General features: G+C 35.4%; 1 protein-coding gene across 1 annotated transcript; it reads right to left on the minus strand.

Annotated features, from left to right (window-relative positions):
- Positions 1–727: 727 nt before the first annotated feature.
- Positions 728–2,454, minus strand: LOC132306612 (F-box/kelch-repeat protein At3g23880-like). The gene is made up of 2 exons (XM_059804075.1): positions 2,178–2,454; positions 728–2,058 (listed from the first exon to the last, which is right to left on the minus strand). Exon 2 carries the CDS (start codon positions 2,037–2,039, stop codon positions 807–809), a length of 1,233 nt encoding a protein of 410 aa, XP_059660058.1. The 5' UTR covers positions 2,040–2,058; positions 2,178–2,454; the 3' UTR covers positions 728–806.
- Positions 2,455–22,582: the final 20,128 nt, after the last annotated feature.

The raw sequence follows: 22,582 nt of genomic DNA on the forward strand, positions 1-22,582 counted from the left end.
TCCTAACTTGACATGTAAAACAAATTGTTAGTTAAGAGAGGTTTAGGTCAAATTGTCAGTTAAGGGAGGTTTTGTGCCAATTTCAAATAGTCAAGGGCTTTTTTTTTTGGGTGGCAATTTGCTCTTAAAATTAAAATTTATGTTCATCTTTTTGCTAGTACTAATATAGGTGCATGTGAAAACTGACTGTTTCAATCTATAAAAGCCTATACAAGAACTATTACAATCTTGTGGAAACTGTATCAGGTTACACAGTTGACGGGAATGAATACATCTTTACAGAACTCATTGACTGTTGTGAGCTTGATGCCAGATAATGCTTAAAAAGTATTCAAATATTTACTGAAAAAAATGCAAAATTTAAACGTGGCAATGGCCTAGCATTCTTAAGTGACTGACATGCAACTTTCTTCACTAGTTTGTTACCTTGCAACAGTTTTTTTTTTAAAAATAAAAATCATCCATGAATATCACATATAGGCACGACCATATGTACAACCAATACCTCTACTAATATAAGAAATCCTCCATATGATTATTATCTTTTTATATGTTTGTGTGACTGATCATGTGATGATAATATTTCTACTCTGTATCATAAAGAAGGGAGGAATCAACTCTTAACACCAAGGATGGAATCAAGACAAGTGATAATGCAAATCAAAAGAAATTGTGATCAGTTAAGAAAAGTGAATAGTTTCAAATGCTTATAATAGACCAACTGATGAGACAAAAGGAATAAAGCAATAAAATTTGGTTCATCACCAATAAACAAGAATGATAAAATAGTATGCCATTCAACTTTACTAGATGAGAAATAAACGAAAAATATCAAAATCCTCATCATCAGGAAAGTCTGACCTTTCAACTTCAACTGTTTTAGAGAAGTTACAAATTTGATCTGTATCAGACATGTAATCTTGTTTTAGAAACCCATCTTTGCCCCTGATTGCGACCAGGCTGTCCCTATAGACGAAGGCCTCATACCAATCCTTGGATCCAAAATCCTTAATTTCACGCGTGTGTGGATCATATAAGGCCTCATGACCCTCTGCATCAGTTTGGATAATAAGCTGATTGTTCTTCCAAAACCCAAGGAACCACCAGAATTTTGTATTCATTTCAACGGTAAAATGTTTGGTCCAACACCCATCATCTTCCATCATCACCCATATGTCAATAGTTAGATTAGAATAATCATAACAAATCAGAGCAAGAGAGTTATTGTAGGATAGAAGACGGGGTGGGAAGTAGTAACGTTTTGAAGTTGGAATATCTACTGGTATATCATGAAACAATTCATTGCCCATGTCAAATGAAAGGATGGAATAACTATCTTCACAACTCTGAGTTGCAAGCCAGTGATAAACCCCATTAATGCATGTGTTACACAGAGGGGTGTCAATGCCATGATAAGGCAAGGCAACATGATCAAGATATCTCCAGGAATCAGTAGATAAGGTATACACAGCAACCTGGAAAGGACCAAACCGATATGGAGCATCCTCCTTCGTAGTGTTCCAAATCCAAACCACCTTGTAATCATTAGTGATGGGATCCAAACCAAATCCAAATGTTTCAGTCCAAGTCATCACATTAGGTGGATGGTTACGAGGCAGTACGGGGAGGGCCCTAAATTCTCTGATTGCGGGATTCCACAAAGCAAAGCGATTGGAACGAAAGCGATTGGTACACAGGCACAATATGCCATGGTAGGGACTGGCAACAACCTCTACATAGTTGGGAAAATCCACCACCACCACCGCATCCTCATACGTACAGGCAAGTGTTTCATCAGGGAAGAATGAGAAATAAATAGTCACATCGTTACGACGACTAATGAAAAGACGGCCACTGTTACTGTAGTTGTTGTTGGTGTGATGGTTGTTCAAGTGCTTAGTAACAAAACTAGGGTTTTTGATGATAGAGTACCAATTTTTGCATACGGCTCCCGCCCTAATCACTGATTTCACCGGCAGCCTTAAGAGAATCTCAATGATCACATCCTCATGAAGAAATATTTTATTACAACTCACCATTTACCCACCTACCCCCTCCCTATATTAATTGAAAATCAAAAACTTATTTCAATTGAAATAAAAATAATGAGACAAATATAATATAACGATATGCAAACAAAAACAGGAAATTGATTAAGGAGGACGATGGAAACTCACAGGATTCCTTTGGTACTAGGAATATTGAATCATCCGTTGCCAACTAGTAATTAAGAACACCAACCAACTCCATCTCTGTTTTTCTTTCTTTTTTCGCTTTCAAATCTCAAGATTAATCTACGCAATGGTATGTGGTTGTGTTGGATTGGGTTGGGTTGGGTTGGGTTGGCGCTGCAAAATCACTGAAACTCAATTTCTCTCTCTCTCGGCGCAAACAAGAAGGCTATGAGAAGATTGCAGGGATGACTTATTTGAGGAGAAAGTTAGCTGCCTTTCATGAGTGGTTACTGCCCCATATATAGAAAAGAAAAACCCTAGAATATTGGACTTTATCTGGCCTAGTGGGCCTTTTTAAAAGTCTTGTAAATGGGCTGGGTAAAGTTGGGGCCATCATCCTCTCGGGATTAGGGCCCATCGCCATCGCACCGCTGTTCTGAAGATAGATGGACAATTTAAGTCGTGTGACTTGAAATTTATGGAATTAGAGTAGAAATAAATTTAATTTTGAGTAAAGAATCTCTCAAGTCACGTACTTAATTGTTGTTTCATAGTGCTTGGTTCAGTTGGAAATAATGAGCACTATCAGTAAAATATATATATATATTTATATTATTATTAAAAGTATAAAAAGTTTCAGTGTTTCAATATTTTAATGTTTCAGTATTTATTTATTAATATAAAAAATATATTTATTAATTAATATAAAATAAATTAAAATAAAAAATTTCTATAAATGAAATTGGTAAGAGTTTCAATATTTCATTAATTATTTATTAATATAAAAAATATTTATTAATTAATATAAAAAGAGTTTATATAAAACTCTAACACAAATTACTTATTTATTAAGAGTTTTTATTTATTTTTTAATTAATATAAGGTGTTTAAAAGAGTTTCTATGAAACTCAAATTACCTGTTTATTATGAGTTTTTTTTTTTTTTTTTTTATAAAAGGAAATCTAATTAGAGAAGGAAATATATAAAGAAAATAAATAATTGATCTCTTTTGCCTTGTGTCAATTTTATATTCAACAATCATTTTAGAATTTTGCTAATTATATTTTATAGAATATTTTTCTAATTTATTATTATTAAGATTTCGTAAATTGCCATTATTATTTAATCTTGTAATTTATTTATTTTAATTAATATATTAGTTTGATTATTTTAAGAAATTAATTTTAATTACTATTTGAGAAAATAATTATTTAATTACTTTGTTGAATATTAATTTTAAATTAGATTTTACTCAATTGCAATGCAAAAAAAGTGCAAACAAAAATCTCTCAACTATGTTTGAGTTTGCAAATTGTTGATGATGGATTCTGTTTAACCCGGATCTGATCTGATTTAACTTCCTGAACAAAGAGAAGAAAAGGTGATCTTACAGGCACCGGTGTATTACTGGTGGAATAGGCTCCGACGAACAAGCCAGTTTACAAAGTAATCTCTCTGGAGAAATCAAGAGATCGAGTTAGGATCTATTGCATACCTTAAAACGTCGATTAGCCCCTTTCTTTATAGGGGTTAGGTCAGGATGTAACGTAGATTTACCATCGTCTTAATCCTTATCGTAATCTGTAGAGCCTATCTCAATCTTATGAGATAGTGCGTTAATTTAACAACCTTCCCCTATCCACAGGTATTTAAATTATACATCCATCAGTTGCCCCCCGTTTCGGAGGATTGCTTGTCAAACCACCGGAACTTTACCCAAATATTACATAATAATAGATATTTAGAATTGTAGAGCCGTTCACCCCGTATTTCTATAATAAGTTGGTTTGACTATTGGATAGTAGAGCTTCACTTTAATTTATTGAACCAGAGACGAGCCCAACCCTTTAGTGTGGTAGGGAAAGCCCTGCACATAATCTCGTCAGGTACGGCTTGCAAGTACATAAGAGCTTTGTAGGTCTCTAAATGATCGAGAGGGTTCCGCGTCCCATTGAAGCTCTCAAGAGTTGGCATCTTGAATTTGCTAGGTAGAGGATAACTCATAACAGTTGGACTAAATGCTAGGTTGGTCTTCTGTACCAGATCGTTTATTGTGGCCTAGCCCTTCCCTTTCATCACTTGCATGGCGTCTTCAACCCTAGCTCTCAGATCTTGCATCTGTACATCAAAATGAGTGACATCCTCAGTCTTGTCGCCAACACAACCAGAGGTATCTCCACGGAGCCTGGTGGTATTCCGTTTAGGAGACCGATGGTGATGGCTTCTCTGTTGACCCCCTATTTGACTAAGCTCAGCGTCATTGTCAATCCTACGGGAGTCATTGTTGGGTACTTCACTGTTTCCCAACTCGTTGGGGACGGCTAAGCGTTGCAGAATCATCGCATTTTGCTGAACTAATTGGTTCATTCCTTCATTTAAGGTTTGAGCCTGTTGTTCTAATGCTGCGACGCGTTCCTGATCGTTTGGGAAGACGGGGGGTTGCCTCATCGAGTCCCCTTGATCAAAAGTTTGCAACGCTTCGTCCTCGCTAACAGCCAGACCAGATCGCAATCGAACCATGCTTTGTTTAGAGAACTAAAATCGTTCCCATAGACGGCGCCAACTGTTGATGATGGATTTTACGCAACCCGGATCTGATCTGACTTCGTGAACAAAGAGAAGAAAATGTGATCCTACAGGTACCGGTGTGTTACCACTGGAGTAGGCTCCGACGAACAAGTCAGTGTACAAATTAATCTTTTTAGAGAAATCAAGAAATCGAGTGAGGATCTATTGCATACCTTAGAACGTCGATTAGCCCCTTCTTTATAGGGCTTAGGTCAGAATGTAACGTAGACTTACCGTCGTCTTAATCCTTATCGTAATCTGTAGGCTTAATCCTTATCATAATCTGTAGGCTTAATCCTTATCGTAATCTGTAGAGCCTATCTCAATCTTATGAGATAGTGCGTTAATTTAACAACCTTCTCCTATCTGTGGGTATTTAAATTATACATCCATCACAAATAACCCACTGAATTATATTGTGTGCATAATACCCCCTAAACTATCACATTTTATTACAAAATACGCCAGTGCATATACTATATTTCATTAAATGATCATAATGCACTTTCTGATTGAATATACACTTAATCTAATTTTCATATTGAAATATATTAGGAAATAAATTCATACTAATTTGATGACAAATTATCCAATAAATTTTCATAAATTTACCTTTAATTTTTGAAATTAATTGTTTCAATAAAATTCTTTGGTAGAAATTGTTTAAAAAAATAATTAATTTTTTAATTTTTCATGAATATATTACATGAAAAAGAAGCTATTTTTTATTTAAATAATTTACTAAAGTTTCATCAATATATTATCTGAAAAAATATATATTCTTCTACGGTAAAAAAGGTTAAACATATTATAATAAGTATTATTATAAATAATCAAATTTTAATAATAAGTTAATAATTTAGAAAATAGTAGTTACAAATCTATTTATATATATATTTTTCATTTTTATGATAAATTGATACTTAAAATAAAATTAAGGTAAATAGTATAATTAATATTTAGATAAGAGAAAAAATAATAAAAATAATTTAATAAAAAATGAAAATTTTAATGAGAAATGACAAAATAGTCTTTTTGTGATGGGTTTGTCCTTAATTGTAATAAATCAATATTCAATGGGATAAGTTTTAGTTCAGGGGGTTATTGGTGTGTGTCAATACCTAGTTGCACAAAAGATGTGGTAAAATGTAGTATGGCCAAGTTTGAATTTATAGAATGCCACTACCACTACTAATTATTAATGTAGCTAGAGTAAGTAGGGATCGTCTCAAGGGAAAAGAGCGGTATTCTTGGAATCAATGTTGGATTAGTAGGTCGAATGATCAAGATAGGGTTTGTTGGTTGAATTATACTACATTTTAAACTAAAGAAATGCAATGTAAAACAACCAAAACAAATAAGGTGTAAAAAATAAAAGAGAGGAGTCTTGGGTCATAGAATTCACCACTAAGCATTACCTTTCTAGGCATTCAATATTTAATGGATTAGGGGGATTGTGTGTTGTAAATGAAAGTGTGTGCCATTAATTGAATTATCAAACATGGATGGCAAGTAAGCATACATTGTCTAGTCAATCTAGTGAATAGTCCAATATATCAAATTAACCTATTAATCCTTCCATAAGTCCATAATTAATGTACACTCATTAAATTAGAGAAATATACTACTTGTATTCATAAGCACGGAACATCAAACAACAAGAATGAATTGTCTACATATCTAAGAAAGTAAGACAATTACACTACAACTAAGCTAGTAACATGAAAATTAAACTAATTAAACTAAGGAGGTGGCACAATTCATCAAGAAGTAAGTATGAACCATTAAATAAACTACAAGAGTAATCTAATTAAGCACCATGCCTTGACCATCACTAGATTCATAATATCAACACACATAGACATGCATCAAATTCACAAAATTTAGAGATAAACACATGAACATTCATTCTAGCATACATAGACATATGGATAAAATTAAATGATCAATTGGAAGTATTAAACTACATAAATTATTGTAGAAACAAGATTCATATATTTATGATGTCAAGACAAAGAATTACAACACAAATCTCCATTAATTACAAAACATCAAAGTCTAGAAGGCATGTTTAGGGCTATCTCTAGCCCCAAGAGAATGGTTTAACCACTCATTGATGTTGTCATCCAACCCTCAAGGGCTATCTCCATGGTATAATTCATCATCCTCTTCTTGTGTTCTTGGTAGAAACCCTAGATGAGTGGAAAAACTTTCCCAAATTGTATATTTCTCTCTCTAATCTCTAGCCAAGTCTTTCTCTAACTAACCTCTTCTACTAAAAATGGCCAAAATCTTTATATAGGTAGCTTAAACGTCACACCCAATAGTTAGACCTCATGCACCAAGACCTTCAAATGATTGCACCACGAGCACATCTTTAATTTGGTTTGAAATCTGTTTTTTACGCAACTTGAGGCAGTTCGATTGATCACATGGCTGCTCGAATCAATCGAACATGGCGGTGCACTTTTTGGATAAGGACAAGGTTGAGATATTTTTGGGAAAAGGACAAAAGTAGTAGGTGAGATAAGATCAAAAGGGTTCGATCGATCAGAGGAAAGGTTGGATCGATCGAATAGGAAATTTTCCTGAGGATAAGGACAAAGGGCTCGATCCATCATGGCAGGGTTGGAACGGTCACAGTGTGATCGATCATAGCTCGGTCTGATCGATCGAAAAAGGCTTTTTTTACCACTTTGCTTCCATTTTGCTCATTTCTTCCACTCGGCTTAAGATTGCTTCTTTTAATGCTTTAATTCAGCTGAATTGACTTATTTTGGGGATAAGTGTCTGAAAAGGGAAATAACATGAAATAAAACGAGAAGATAAAATAGAATAAGGTCCTAGAACATTCAAGATTAAGGGGTTTAAATGCACACTTTTTAGCGCTTATCACACCCTAAACTTAAATATTGGTAGTCCCTAGCAATGAACTACGAACTAAAGAAATAAAATGAACAACTAAACAACTATAACTAAAAAGTAATAAATGGATAACGCCATTTTCGTAGGAAACACGATTGCATTTAACATATGCAATAAGCTTTTTAAACCCCAAGGTTACCCCTAGTGGACGAGTGAAGTCTTGTGAGGGTTTCCAAAATGATACCAACAAACATTAAGCTCTTTCTCACTAAAAATGCACCAATATTCCAAACAAGTATTGGGAGAAAACTACCTCAAGTATGCAATTTTTCAATCATTTCTAAGCAATCTCCCAAAATTTCAACATCAAACAAGAGGGTCTGGTCCTCCACACATCAAGACAATGGTCATGCAAATCAAAACAACTCTAGAATCCTTTTTAAGTGAACCAACATAAAATATGTTGTTATCTAAGCCAACTAAAGAAATGATCACATCCGGCCTCAAGCTAGCGCACAAATCTAGTACCGATCATTAAGACAAAGAATAGACCTTTTATTAAAGCTTTATTCAACTAGGTGCACTTATTCTTTCCACTCAATTTATTTATTTATTATTTATTTTTTATTTTTTTTTTCTAACCCTAAGGTTCAAAGATGGAAGCATAGTGCAATGTGTTGATTTATTAAGCTTTCTAATGATCTATGGGGTCGAGCGTTAGGTCAATGACTCCCAAACTGGACGGCTTTAGGGTATTGGGTGTTTAAACACCCCTAAGGACTTACAAGCTCAAATCAACTAGGTTACAAATCAAAACAATATCCATTTAATCATTTCCCACTTCTCACCTTTTGGGAGAAATCCTCATTTTTTTATTTGCTTTTGCAATAACTTTTTATTTTTATTATTATTTTTTTTTAACCTACCTAAAGTTTGGGCCCTCCACCTTTCGGCACGAGAAATTCAGTGTTTGATAAGATTAGAATCCCGACTACTTAGTGAAAAGGGTTTGTTATCCACCTTTATCAAGAATGAAAGCTTTCAATGCACTACTAACTCAGTTGGGATATAACCAAATCAATAATCAACAAAGCATGTACCCCACAAATGAATGCTAGTATACGTCTGTGCTAGTGTAGAATCCTAGAATGAATCTAAAAATAATCACAAGATCAAGATGATGTGGACCACAAGTGCAAGCATGATATTAATCTTTCAAAAATTTACTCTTAAATGACATCCACAAAGCATACAAGGAGAATTGGACTCTCAAGTCAAGCAAATTTTAAATTCTAAGCAATTTAGTCCTCAAAAGATCAAAATCATAGCTAGTCATGGACCAATCATAGAAAATCCCTCAAACAAACAAGTCATGCTCAAAATCTTGAATATAATGAAAATAGCACACATTACCTCCAAACTTAAATGGCACAATGTCCTCAATGTGCAAAGAGAATAAAAAAAAGAGGAAAGAATATACCAGTGCAACAATAACGATGAATGGTCGGGACACAAGTATCCAAAGTGGGTGGTATAACCCCCCCAAACTTGGTTTAACTGTGGTCCTGAAAAAATGGAACTGGAATAAAATCTCATCAAATAACAAATAGGATAATAATGGTACACAGTGGGCATGTAAGTTCAAGTGGGATAATAAATGAAAGAGAGAGAGGGGGATAAGGGTGGTTCTAAAAAATATGGGCAGCACTCTTTCACTAAAGTCATTGGGATGCACCTAATAATGGAGTCAATCATCAATAGATATATTAATATAAGATCAAAACATCCATAAAATCTAAGAATAAAAATAGTATAATGTACATCACAATAATCGGGCCAATAAACTGGCTACAAAAATGGAATAAGAGTGTCAAAGTATCAATCTAAGAACACAGGTATATATATGAGATAAAGAGAGAGAGAGGTCAGCCAAATGAAGACGGTATGGCAGTGTGTGAACCTCGAATATGTCTAAAAATGTCCTGCAACGCTGTTATGACATCTGCGCTAAGAGTGGTCACATTTGCTCAGAGGGAGAGGATTGCATCCTTTAATGTCTGGATACGCTCCTCTAAGCTGTCGGTCTGAGCTTGAGTGTCAGGAATGACTGGGTCATCTAGATGATACGATCTCAAGTCATCAGAAGACTGATACTTGTCTTAGCTCTAGGAATGATGGTTCTGCTCCTGGGAAGGATGTGGTGAACTCAATAGAGGCTCCTGCTCTAAGTCAATGTCCATATAAGCTTTCTCTACCGCCGGTGCTGCTGCTGCCTCAGCCTCAGCCTCAAGATCCTCTGCTTCCTGGGTAGCCTCTACCTCTAGACTCTTGCAAAAAGCATTGTAGCTCTTTGACCAGTCGGACCATCTGAAATGGCAAGCCCCAATCTTAATATCCTCCTCCTGGTCAAATGGATAGTGCTGGTCTCGAAGGAGCTGTGTAATCAAATGTGCATATGGGATGAACTTGGCTCGCTGCGGGTCACTCTTGCTGATATACTCATCATATAGCTTCATCATGACACTCCAAATGAGTGTAGGAACTGAAAACCAATGCCCTGTATCAATGGCATATAAAGTCGCGAGATAGTCTCCCCGCCACTAGGTCATATGCCCAGACATGTAAACATTTTGGTATAAAAACGAACCAAAGAACCACATCCAGTCTGGCATGTAGGTCCGGATGGCATAAGTATCGCAGGTAACAGCGGTGCCATGAGGAGCTGTAGCCATCTCAGCATATGATGGCCGGTGAAGAATCGGGTAATCAATCCCAGGAGGACATGTATGGGGGCACCGAGAAGCTGTCACTAGTGTCTCGACAGTAATGCGAATGAGATGCCCATTAATGGTAGTCTGCAGCTCAGCTATATTGCTTGGAGCTTGCCTGAGGTTCTGGTAGAACAATCAAACAAGTCTCGGGTATACGGGTCGGTTATGGGACCGGGATGGGAGAAATACGACAATGGTAGATCTCATCGTACAACCACTTGGTTGTGGAAGCCTGTGCAAAAGCCCTCTCATAAAAAATGGACTCATGAGAAACGGAGAGCTGCTTAAACTTCTCAGCGGCCTCCTTCCGGGCAATAGTAGGCTAGGCAGGGGGTGGTACTGGTGCAGGTGCTGGAGGTGTCTCGGGCTCACCCTCCCCAGAAGAAGAAGAATGGTGCTCCTGCTGAGAAGGAGCTGGCTCCTCAGTCCAGGGTCTCACCCGACGATCATAAGTCTACTTTGCCATGGGCTTGAACCTAGTCATGGCCTGCAAAAAGAAACACACTTGCAATTTGTAGTCAGTAACAAGGAATGATATATAAAATGGAAAATTGAAAGCAGAAAAGATAGAAGCATGCTTGTCATATTAAGATAGATAACACAGAATAAACTCATGAACCTATCGATGCAAGTGGTAATGCAGCCAATTATATACAGTGATTGAGCAAAGAGTGTGAAAGATGCTAGACATGGTAAGAACAGAATGCAACCAATGTGGAAAATACTGGCATTGGGCATAAATATAATAGCATGGACACAAGAGGGGGTACAGGAGCATCAATCTGCAAAATAGTGAAGTTCGAATGATCATTGAAAAATGTTATCGATCCTTAGTTGTATCGATCATGACATGTATTGGATCGATCGTGCCCTTGATTGATCAGGGAACTGGTGTGATCGATTGAACCTGCTGAGAAATGAAAAGTCACCCGTTCGTGACGTGAAAGGCATGGGGTGAATCCCAATGGACACTTTAAGTCTTGTGACCCCCTATACACCTTAACAATATATATTTGGTCACTTAAGACGGCACGTAACCCGCGATTCAAATTCGGAAAGAATATATATATATATATATATATATATATATATATATATATATATATATACGAATATATACATATATATACATATGCTTGCAAACCCAAAAATGGAGATAAAATTAATCATGGAACATTCGAATCAAAACATGGTAAGCTAGATCCACATGTGAAGATACCAAAAATGACCTGGGCCGGGTATGATCCAGATTACTAAGAGCGAGTCGAGCAAGAGTAGCCGTTCTAGACCAGGTCTCCATTATTCAGGCCCAAGATCGGGAAACCATGTTAGAGGCTCGATTTCAGACAAAAAGAATTGAGCCCATAACTAAGAGAATCCCAGAAGAACAACCCAGTGCAAGTAGTTAGTTAGGAAGTTTCTAGAAGATCTATAACAGTCTATAAATAGACTAAAAATAAAGGGAAAAGGGGTTGGAAAATCTTTGAAGTATGAGATTATTCTTTCTAAATTGAGAGTGAGAATTTCTTGCATCTTCAATAGTGCCGTCGGTGGGAATCGATAAGGATTGATCTGTATTCAATCAAGATTGATTCGATCAAGGCTAGTTCGAGAAGAAGAAGTTTGATCTCTGAAAGTTGAATCCAGATCAGAGAGATCATGATTTGTCTTGCAGAATTTTGATTCTAGTTGATTTTAAGAGATTGGTGTCTGATCTACGCAGTTGTGATCTGTATTTGTTTAGTTGATCTACGCAGTTGTGATTTGTTTAGATTGCTAAATTTGAGAAGCTCACAGCAGGAGAGATTTAGATTTGGCAAATTGAGATCGGAATTCAGCTAGTTTGAGTTTAGAACTAGTTCGTTCGCATTAGCGAAGTTTAGATCTGATCAGGAATTTGTGGTTAATGACTTTGCTCCATTCAGGAATGATGATAGGAGGTGAGAGCTCAAATACATTGACGAATGGCCAGCAGTCAAAGCTCGATGAATTGATGAGCATGATCGAAGCCCTGAGACGAGAGAATGCAGAATTGAGAGCTGGAATGGAGCGTCGGGAGGCTCCGGTTATTCCAGGGCCACTTTCAGTAGGAGAGGGGGTTTTGCAATCCAATGCTGCTCCTCAAGATGATCCGGAAGGAAACAATCGCGTGGATCTTCATCACAAGGATATCATGCTAGGCGATTTACCACCAAACATCCGTCAGATGAAGGATCGAGAAGGATCCATCCACTTGGATCCGCATCGTGAGCGGATCATATGAGAAGAAGCAGCAGCATTTGATCCAAGTCAAGGAAGATTGAGGTGTGATGAAGCTGTGGAGTTTGGTCATCATAGAGCAACGCCACTGTGGCAGAGAGAGTTCACGAAAGAAAGATCGTTTGATCCAACTTCTCTTATTTATCCAAATTTTCTCTGATCGATCGAACATTGCTGGCAGCGAGTTGTCTTAATCCGTGCGCACCCAAAAGTCCACCTATCACATAGTACGGGATTAGATATTTTTGGGACTATATTCCTGACTTAGTGACTAAGAAAAGGACATTCTATATAAAGGGAAGAGACCCATTTGTAAAGAAAGCTTTTTATTTTTTTACATTGTATTTTTTATTTTTCTCTCTATCAAAGTTAGAGATTAGGGTTAGAAGAAAAGGGGGAAGTAGAGGCACATCTCAAGATCCATCTCTAGACCATTCTCTCTCTCCATCTTTAAAGCTTCAAAGAAGAAGAAGAAGAAGAGGAAGAAGAAGATGGAGCCATATTTGGAGCTTGATTCCATAACCACATCTACCTCTTCCATGATTGGCTAGATCTACACTTAGGGCTTGGATGAGCCCTAAGTCTTGTGTAATCTAAACCCTTGTATTTCTATTTTTGGGGATTTATATATATTGTTGTGATTAGTGTTCTAGCCTTGTGAATTTCATGAATCTTGGTATATTTCTATGATTTCTATGGTTTAATTCTTCCTATTAATTCTCTAATTTATTTACATGTCTATGTGTGATTAAATTATGAATTATTTCTTACATGATTCATATAGATTAATTCTTTCTATTGATTCTCTATTTTAATTACATGTTGTCTTATGTGTGATTATTTGGGAAATTGATCTCTACACTAGATTCTCTATGTTGGTTGTATGTCTATGTATGATTAATTAAAGATTTAGTGATAGTTAAGCATGGGTTTTCATTGAATGGGTTTGTCAATTAATTAGATGGTTTATACTTATGCTTGATGGGTTGTTCTACAATTTAATTCATGCTTGTAGGTAGGTAGACAATCTATGATTGCTTAGATATTCCATGGCTTATTATTGTAAATTCCATGATTCTCTAGATTAATGTGTGCTACAATTATTACTACTTAGATGGGTCATGCTTAAACTAGATGGGTTGTGCTACAATTAGTTTAGGTAAGATAATTCATGCTTAAATTAGATGGTCCATGCTTAATATTGCAATTAGTAGTCACATTTTGTTCACAACAATGTATTCCCCATTAATGAAAAGCAAGTGGTTAATTACATGAGCTTAGTGATGATTCCAACACCCTAAGTCCTCTCTTTTCATCTCTTAAATCCCTATCTCTCACTAGTTTACTTTCACTTGCATTTTAATTAATTGAATTTTAGTTTAATTCAAATAATCAATCTCTTCTTTGCAATCTTGTGACACGCTAGAGTTGAAGTTAAATTCCAACACGTACAATCCCTTGGGACGATCCCTTCTCACTCATACTACATAGTATAGGTGTTAAGCGGTTTATAAATTTAAAGTATGATGTCCACTTGACACTAATTTCCAAACTCAAAGTGTTATGCATTATTTTGTGCACATGCTCGGGTCGCATCATAATTTTGGCGTTGTTGCCGGGGATTAACGGTTTTGTTGGAATTAAACTAGACAATAGTGTTCATTTGATTGCTTCTATTTTTATTTTATTTTTCATTGTATATTCTTTTCTCTTGTTCTCATTATTATTTGTTCAATTAGGTACTTGACTACAAGGAAGGCAAACTTTGAAACTTGAAGCACTAATTGGAGGTTAAAGCTAATATTAAAATTTGGAGTTGAAGTGCTAAAGGACCGTTGTGAGCAATTCTTGGAACTCTTGTATTTTAATTATTTCACTTCTTTGCATGCTTGTGATAGCCCTTGTTGAGGCTTATTTCATTGCTAAATTTTAAGTCCAAGCATAGGCCCTTGTTGAGGCCATTATTTATTACATTTGGATTTTAATTGTGAATGGAGGAATTGTTTGATCCAAGTTTGAGGGGGAATTATATCCCTTCACCTTATGCTACTCCATCATATTTTAATCCTTATGAGATTAAGTCCAATTCATTTCATGCATCATCTTATTATGGACTTGATAACTCATTTAATCCTTCTTATGACTACTACCCTCCCCCACCATTTTATGATGAACCAACTCCACCACCTTTTAAGTATTCACCCGGATTTGAAAAAAAAAGTGTTAGCTTTACTTGATGTGCATATTTCACAAGCTCCACTTATTAATTCTCATTCTCAAACTTTAGCCAAGTTAGAAGCTCAAGCTGAGCAAATTGCAAGTACTCTTTCTCGTCCAGAGGAGGAGGAAGAGGCAAATGAAAAAATGGTAAGAAATTTAATGTATATAGATGAGGATGACGAAAGTGAAGAGAAAAATGAAACAAGTGAGCTAATGCCTAGCACTCTATCTTGTATAGAGGAGGGAGTGACAAGTGAGTTAGTGGCTAATCCAATAGAGCATAACATGATTAATGAGGACTTTCCTTGTTTTGATTATGATTTTATCTATGACATGGCTACTTTAGAGAGTGAGGAGATGTTGACCACACTTGAGGTAGGAGAGAAGGAGGAGAAACTTGTTGAAGAGGGCCTTCCTTCTATTATCTCCAATGACCTTCTTGAGGAATGCCTTTTTGAAATGTATAAAAATTGTGGTTTTAACCTTGAAAGCTCTAAAAATGAAATAAACTCTCTAATGGACTCCTTAGCTAACTTGGAAGGTGAGGAGATGGTGATTTTTGAGGAAGAGAAAAAGGATGAAGAGAATGTGTTCCTTGATATTCCAAATGAGTCTTTGAAAGACATTGACTTGCCAATTCACAAAGGAAGTGATTCTTTAAATACACTTCAAGAGCACAAAATTGAGGCAAGGCTAACCATGATTGATTTTGTTTTCAAGACCGTGGATGGAAGGAACGAAATCAACTCTTTCATTTCTTTTCAAGTCATTCTTTTGGAGGATGATTATATTGTCATAAGTGAGGCATCAAATGAGAAAATGCAAAAGAGGCTCAATAAAGATGTTTCATATCCAGTTTTTGATTCGTTTGATTAGTAAGTTGACCTAACGTCTTGCTAGAGACGTTAAATACTAGTATTCGTAGAGTTTCACAACTCTATTCCTCCCTCATTTTTATTTTAAATTTCATTTCTTGCGAAGTCTAGATATTTGTTTTGGGTTCATATGCATTTCAAGGAATTGTGATAAGGATTGCATGCACTTTCATGTCATAATTGAGCATTTGGCAAAGTTCGATCAATCTCACATTGGAGTTCGATTGATCGAACTATGGATTGCACTCAACACTTGGAAAATTTTTTGACCTGCATCCACCTGCATCCAAAATCAGCTCTCGGTCCCATCGTTCGAACTCATTTTTAGATCATTCGATCGATCCAACTTCCAGGTTCGATCGATCGAACTGTGGATTGCACTCAACACTTAGAAAAATTTTCGACCTGCATCCACCTACATCCAAATCACCTCTTTATCCAATCGATCAAAATTCATTCCTAGATCGATCTGAAGTCTTCGATCGATCCAATTTCAAAATTCGATTGATCTTGAGTTTTAACACTTAGAAAAATTTTGAGCCTTCTTTCAATCCAAAAATGTTAGCTCTCGGGATCTCCATTTGAGCATGTTTTCACATATTCGATCGAAACTATTCCTAGATCGATCTGAAGTTAGTCGATCGATCCAATTTCATCATTGGATCGATCTCAAGTTCCAGCACTTAGAAAATTTCTGAACCCAGAAAACCTGCATATTTCACCTCTTTGTCAGATCAATCGGGCTTTTTGTGAGATCGATCGAACATGTCTGCAGGTTTTGAAAATTTATTTTTACTTTTACTTTTATTTTTATTTTTGTTTATTTTCCAAAAATCCAAAAATATTTTGTTTAACTTTAATTTTTAATTTTTCTTAATTTTCAAAAAAAAAAAAAATATCCAAAAACATTTTTAAATTTTAATTTTTAGTTTTAATTTTTAATTTTTCAAAAATTTCAAAAAATTCTAAAAAAAAAAATATTATTCTTTGCATTCTTTATTTCCTTACCTTTTTACTTCTTGCATTTTTATTTACTTGCCTTTTTATTTTTGTTTGTGTATATATTTGTTTTGTCTAAAAATTTAATTAAAAAAAAAAGAGAGACGGTTTTTCAAAGAAGCATTCCGTCTTGCTAGAGACGTTAAACTTAGCACCCATTTTGTATACTTCTTGCGTGTTTCATTTTTCTTTGCATGTTTTCACATTAAATAAAAAAAAAAAAAAAAAAACCAAACATTATTTTACATCCCTTATTTCTTTGTATTTTCATTCCTTGCATGTTTATTTGTTTTATTTGTGTATGTGTGTACATACTTATTATGTCTAAAAAAAAGAGTTTTTATTTTTATTTTCATTTATTTTACTTTTGCATCATTTCTTACTTTTTGTTTTTCATTTATTGCATTGCATATATTCTTTTATTGCATTTTGTTTTCTTTATTTTTACTTTTGCATTTTGTTCATGCATTTTATTCTTTGTTTTTCTTGCATTTTGTATATACTTGCTTTCATAAAAAGAAAAATATAAAAAGATTCACCATTGTGCCCTTATGAGTAGTCATGCATACCTTATGATTTATATTGGGCTTGATCTCATATCTCTTTTTCATCTTGTGTTATATTGCCTTAGAATGCTTGACTATTCTTATCCCATTTGATATTTGATGTGAGTTGCTAGTGTGGTTATTCAAGTAGGTTGTTGATTCTAAGTTTGGGGGAGACGTCTTTCAAATTGGATCACTACCGGGCTTCATATCTTTGCCACCACGGTATACTATTTCCATCTTTTTCATTGTTCTCATTGCACATTGAGGACAATGTGTGGTTTAAGTTTAGGGTAAGGTGTCTTTGTTGCATTCTACTTAAAGTTGAATTTTAAATGCATGATTGAGATTGGAGATCCATGTTAGCTATGATTTTGATCTTTTGAGAATTATATTGCTTAAAATTTAAAAATTGTTTGACTTGAGAGTCCAATACTCCTTGTATGCCTTGTGGATGCCATTTAGGGGTAATTTTTTTGAAAGATTGATATCTTGCTTGCACTTGTGGTCCGCATCATCTTGATTTTGTGATTATTTTGAGATTCACTCTAGGATTCTACACTAGCACAGGCGCACACTAGCATTCATTTGTGGGGTATATGTTTTGTTGATTATTGAATTGGTTATATCCCAATTGAGCTAGTAGTGCATTGAAAGTTTTCATTCGTGATAAAGGTGGATAACAATCCCTTTTCACTAAGTAGCCGGGATTCTAGCCTCATCAAGCACTGAACTTCTCGCGCCGAAAGATGGAAGGCCCAAACTCTAGCTTAATAATTGAACTTGCTTACAAAAAAAAAAAAAAGAAGCAAAAGCAAAAGTAGAAGCAATAAAAAGTGAGGACTTCTCCCAAAAGGTGAGAAGTGGGAAATGATTAGATGGAGGTTGTCTTGATTTGTAGCCTAGTTGATTTGAGCTTGTAAGTCCGTAGGAGTGTTTGAACACCTAGTGCCCTAAAGCCGTCTGGTTTGGGAGTCATTGACCTAGCGCTCGACCTCATGAATCACTAGAAAGCTTAAGAGATTAACACATTGCACTATGCTTCTATCTTTGATCCTTTAAAAAAAAAAAAAAAAAAAAAATCGAGTGAAAAGAATAAGTGCACCTAGAACAATAAGCTTTAATAAAAGGTCCACTTTTTATCTTGATGATCGGTACTAGATTTGTGTGCTAGTTTGAGGGTAATGATGTGATTAATTCTTTAATTGGCTAAGATAGCAACACATTGATGCCGGTCCACTCAAAAGGATTCTAGAGTTGTTTTGATTTGCATGATCATTTTCTTGATGTGTAGAGGACCATACTTGGTTGCTTGATGTTGAAATTTTGGGAGATTGCTTAGAAATGTTTGAAACATTGGATACTTAAGGTAATTTTCTCCCAATGCTTGTTTGCAATATTGGTGCCTCTTTTGAAAGAACGAGCCTAATGTTTGTGGGTACCATTTCTGGAAACCCTCACGAGACTTTACTCGTCCACTAGGGGTAACTTAGGGGTTTAAAAGGCTTGTTGCATGTACTAAGTGCAATCGTGTTCCCTACAAAAGTGGTGCTATAATTTCATTGCTTTCTAGTTATAGTTGTTTAGTTGTTCATTTCATTTCGTTACTTTGTAGTTCATTGATAGGGACTAGCAATATTTAAGTTTGGGGGTGTGATGAGCGCTGAAAAGTACACTTTTAAATCCCTTAAGCTTGAGTGTTCTAGGACCTTTATCTATCTTATTTACCCATTTTAGTACTTATTTGTGTTTTTGTCTATTTCAGGTCAATAATGTTAAAATGGGCTAAAAATGGATTCTTAAGGCCTTTTTGGAGTCAAACTAAGTCTTAGTGATGATTCAGAGCAAAAAAAGACTGATTTGGAGTAAAAGGAGGTCAATGCTGAAAAATTGCCAAGTTGGATTGATCCAACTTCTCTGATCAATCCAACTTTTTCTCTGATCGATCCAACTTCTCTTATTTATCCAACTTTTCTGTGATCGATCGAACATTGCTGGCAGCGAGTTGTCTTAGTCCGTGCGCGCCCAAAAGTCCACATATCACATAGTATGGGATTAGATATTTTTGGGGCTATATTCCTGACTTAGTGACTAAGAAAAAGACATTCTATATAAAGGGAAGAGACCTATTTGTAAAGAAAGTTTTTTAATTTTTTACATTGTATTTTTTATTTTTCTCTCTAGCAAAGTTAGAGATTAGGGTTAGAAGAAAAGGGGGAAGTGGAGGCACATCTCAAGATCCATCTCTAGACCATTCTCTCTTTCCATCTCAAAAGCTTCAAAGAAGAAGAGGAAGAAGAGGAAGAAGAAGATGGAGCCATATTTGGAGCTTGATTCCATGACCACATCTACCTCCTCCATGATTGGCTAGATCTACACTTAGGGCTTGGATGAGCCTTAAGTCTTGTGTAATCTAAACCCTTGTATTTCTATTTTTGGGGATTTATATATATTGTTGTGATTAGTGTTCTAGCCTTGTGAATTTCATGAATCTTGGTATATTTCTATGATTTCTATGATTTAATTCTTCCTATTAATTCTCTAGTTTATTTATATGTCTATGTGTGGTTAAATTAGGATTTATTTCTTACATGATTCATATGGATTAATTCTTTCTATTGATTCTCTATTTTAATTACATGTTGTCTTATGTGTGATTATTTGGAGAATTGATCTCTACACTAGATTCTCTATGTTGGTTGTATGTCTATGTGTGATGGCTAAGCATGGGTTTAGTGATGGCTAAGCATAATTAAGGATTTAGTGATGGCTAAGCATGGGTTTTCATTGAATGGGTTTGTCAATTAATTAGATGGTTTATACTTATGCTTGATGGGTTGTTCTACAATTTAATTCATGCTTGTAGGTAGGTAGACAATCTATGATTGCTTAGATATTCCATGGCTTATTATTGCAAATTCCATGATTCTCTAGATTGATGTGTTCTACAATTATTGCTACTTAGATGGGTCATGCTTAAACTAGATGGGTTGTGCTACAATTAGTTTAGGTAAGACAATTCATGCTTAAATTAGATGGTCCATGCTTAATATTGCAATTAGTAGTCACATTTTGTTCACAACAATGTATTCCCCATTAATGAAAAGCAAGTGGTTAATTACATGAGCTTAGTGATGATTCCAACACCCTAAGTCCACTCTTCTTATCTCTTAAATCCCTATCTCTCACTAGTTTACTTTCACTTGCATTTTAATTAATTGAATTTTAGTTTAATTCAAACAATCAATCTCTCCTTTGCAATTTGGTGACACGCTCGAGTTGAAGTTAAATTGCAACACATACAATCCCTTGGGACGATCCCTTCTCACTCATACTACATAGTATAGGTGTTAAGCGGTTTATAAATTTAAAGTATGATGTTCACTTGACACTAATTTCCAAACTCAAAGTGTTGTGCATTGTTTTGTGCACACGCTCGGGTCGCATCACATTCCTTATGTATGAATGGGTAGGGATTAGCGTTTTGATCTAACCCGTCCCTCCGTATGTCACCGTCCCATACCGGTGCATATCATGCAAATGATCCGTAAATGATGCAACATTTTAAGCAGTTCATCAAATCAAATCCACGTAATCCAAATAGTTGATATATAGAATTTAAACAGTTCATCAACTAGCAATCCAAAATCCATCCACATAACTAACGAGACAAAGTTTAATAGTTCATCAAGTTAAGTCCAGCATCCGTCCAAGTAATTGACAGAAAAATAAATATAATTAATTCTTCAATTAATTCCAGGCCAACATCCAATTAGTTTAACAGAACCTATGTATTAGTTCAGCAATTTAAGCCCCAACCATAATCCAAATAACTACGGAGTAATGCTTAATATTACAGCAATCAACACCCAAGCTTATACCATGTATTGCAGAAAAGAATTTAGTATTTCAACAATTAACATCCAAGATATGCATAAAATCAAACTTGTTAATTAAATGATCCTTGCATGCATCCACAACAAGATTTATAAACATTTATATATATTCCGTTAAATTGCTAAACTTAAATTAAGCAATTAAACTTCTTCCATCCGTTAACAGCCTGCACTGCTATATACCTTCCTATGGTTAAATCCATGAGTACTAAGACACTAATTTATTATGTGTGGCTCGAATATAACATGGTAATATTGTTTGGAATCCATGTTCCAACCCTTTTTAATTTCTAGACACATTTTGCATAATTAAATCCTTTCGGTCCGTTAAGTCTGTAAACAACCTGCGACTTGCTTTAGATTTTCCTACGGTTTAAAACATTAGCATATAAATAAATTAAAGCATCCTAAGGCTTTAATAGTCCATGAATTAATGTTTAAAACCATCACATTAACCCAAACACAGTGGAGGAAAAACACAGTTTGAACCAAACAGGGCGTACACAGCTCTAGAACATCACCAGATTGCAGAGCCTGCTCTTAAAACCATAGAGCAGGCTCTTAGCAGCCTAGAGCCGGCTCTCCTTGCCCTAGAGCCTTCTATGCTCCAGACTTCTTCTCTGCTTCGTCCGGTTGCCTTCTGTGTTTCCGGCGAAGTCCAGTGTCCTATTCCAGTCCTTTTTAAGATTATTAGGGCTCAATTAAAGTTCTTAAATCCCTAGAGACTCCTCCTATTTCAATGTGAACCGATTAACAAAAAGCTAAAATAACACACAACAGTTTATGCAAGAAAAACTAACTTTAGTTTAACTAAGCATACAATCAGTTTAAAGTCTGAAACATGTATCAACATTCCGTTTTAAAGTTTTCAGTGTTAAATTATAGTCCAAACCATCCTAGAAACTCCTTGGATTCCCTTACGAATTAATTTATAGAAGTTTAAAACCATAATCAACACAGTTTTATGCAAGAACCAATTTCAGTGATTAATCATAAACATATTACAGTCTGATACATTATGCGTCAACCATTAATTTTAAAAGTTGAATTCGTCCCTGGAGACTATAAAGAATGCACAGAACATAAGTTTACAGGAAGGAGAGAAAGAAACTTGCCTTTAGGTTTCGGTTTGAAACCTTTCAACGTCGTCTCTAAATTCCGAAGGCTGCCAACTGCCGGCAACCTTCCTACTGCTTGGTTTAAATCCCATAAGCCATCCACTCTTTCTTCCTTGATCCGACCTTCAGTCCACGACTAATTCCCACAGTTTCCTCTCAAGCTCCTCTGTTTTCCCTCTTTAAGAACTATGACGTGCATAGGGTTTTCTAACCTTAGCAGACTTATACGGTTCTATATATAAGCTTTCATTAAACCTACGCCTAATTCCAATACAACTTACAAGTCGGCTAC

This window comes from Cornus florida, unplaced genomic scaffold (genome assembly GCF_030987335.1).
Source record: "Cornus florida cultivar Cherokee Brave unplaced genomic scaffold, ASM3098733v1 CherokeeBrave_3.0.0_Hap2_Chr05, whole genome shotgun sequence".
In the NCBI taxonomy this organism is placed as follows: Eukaryota; Viridiplantae; Streptophyta; class Magnoliopsida; order Cornales; family Cornaceae; genus Cornus; species Cornus florida.

Bases quoted from the DNA above. Each gene is read 5' to 3' on its own strand.
- LOC132306612 (XM_059804075.1), bottom strand. From the start codon at position 2,039: ATGGTGAGTTGTAATAAAATATTTCTTCATGAGGATGTGATCATTGAG.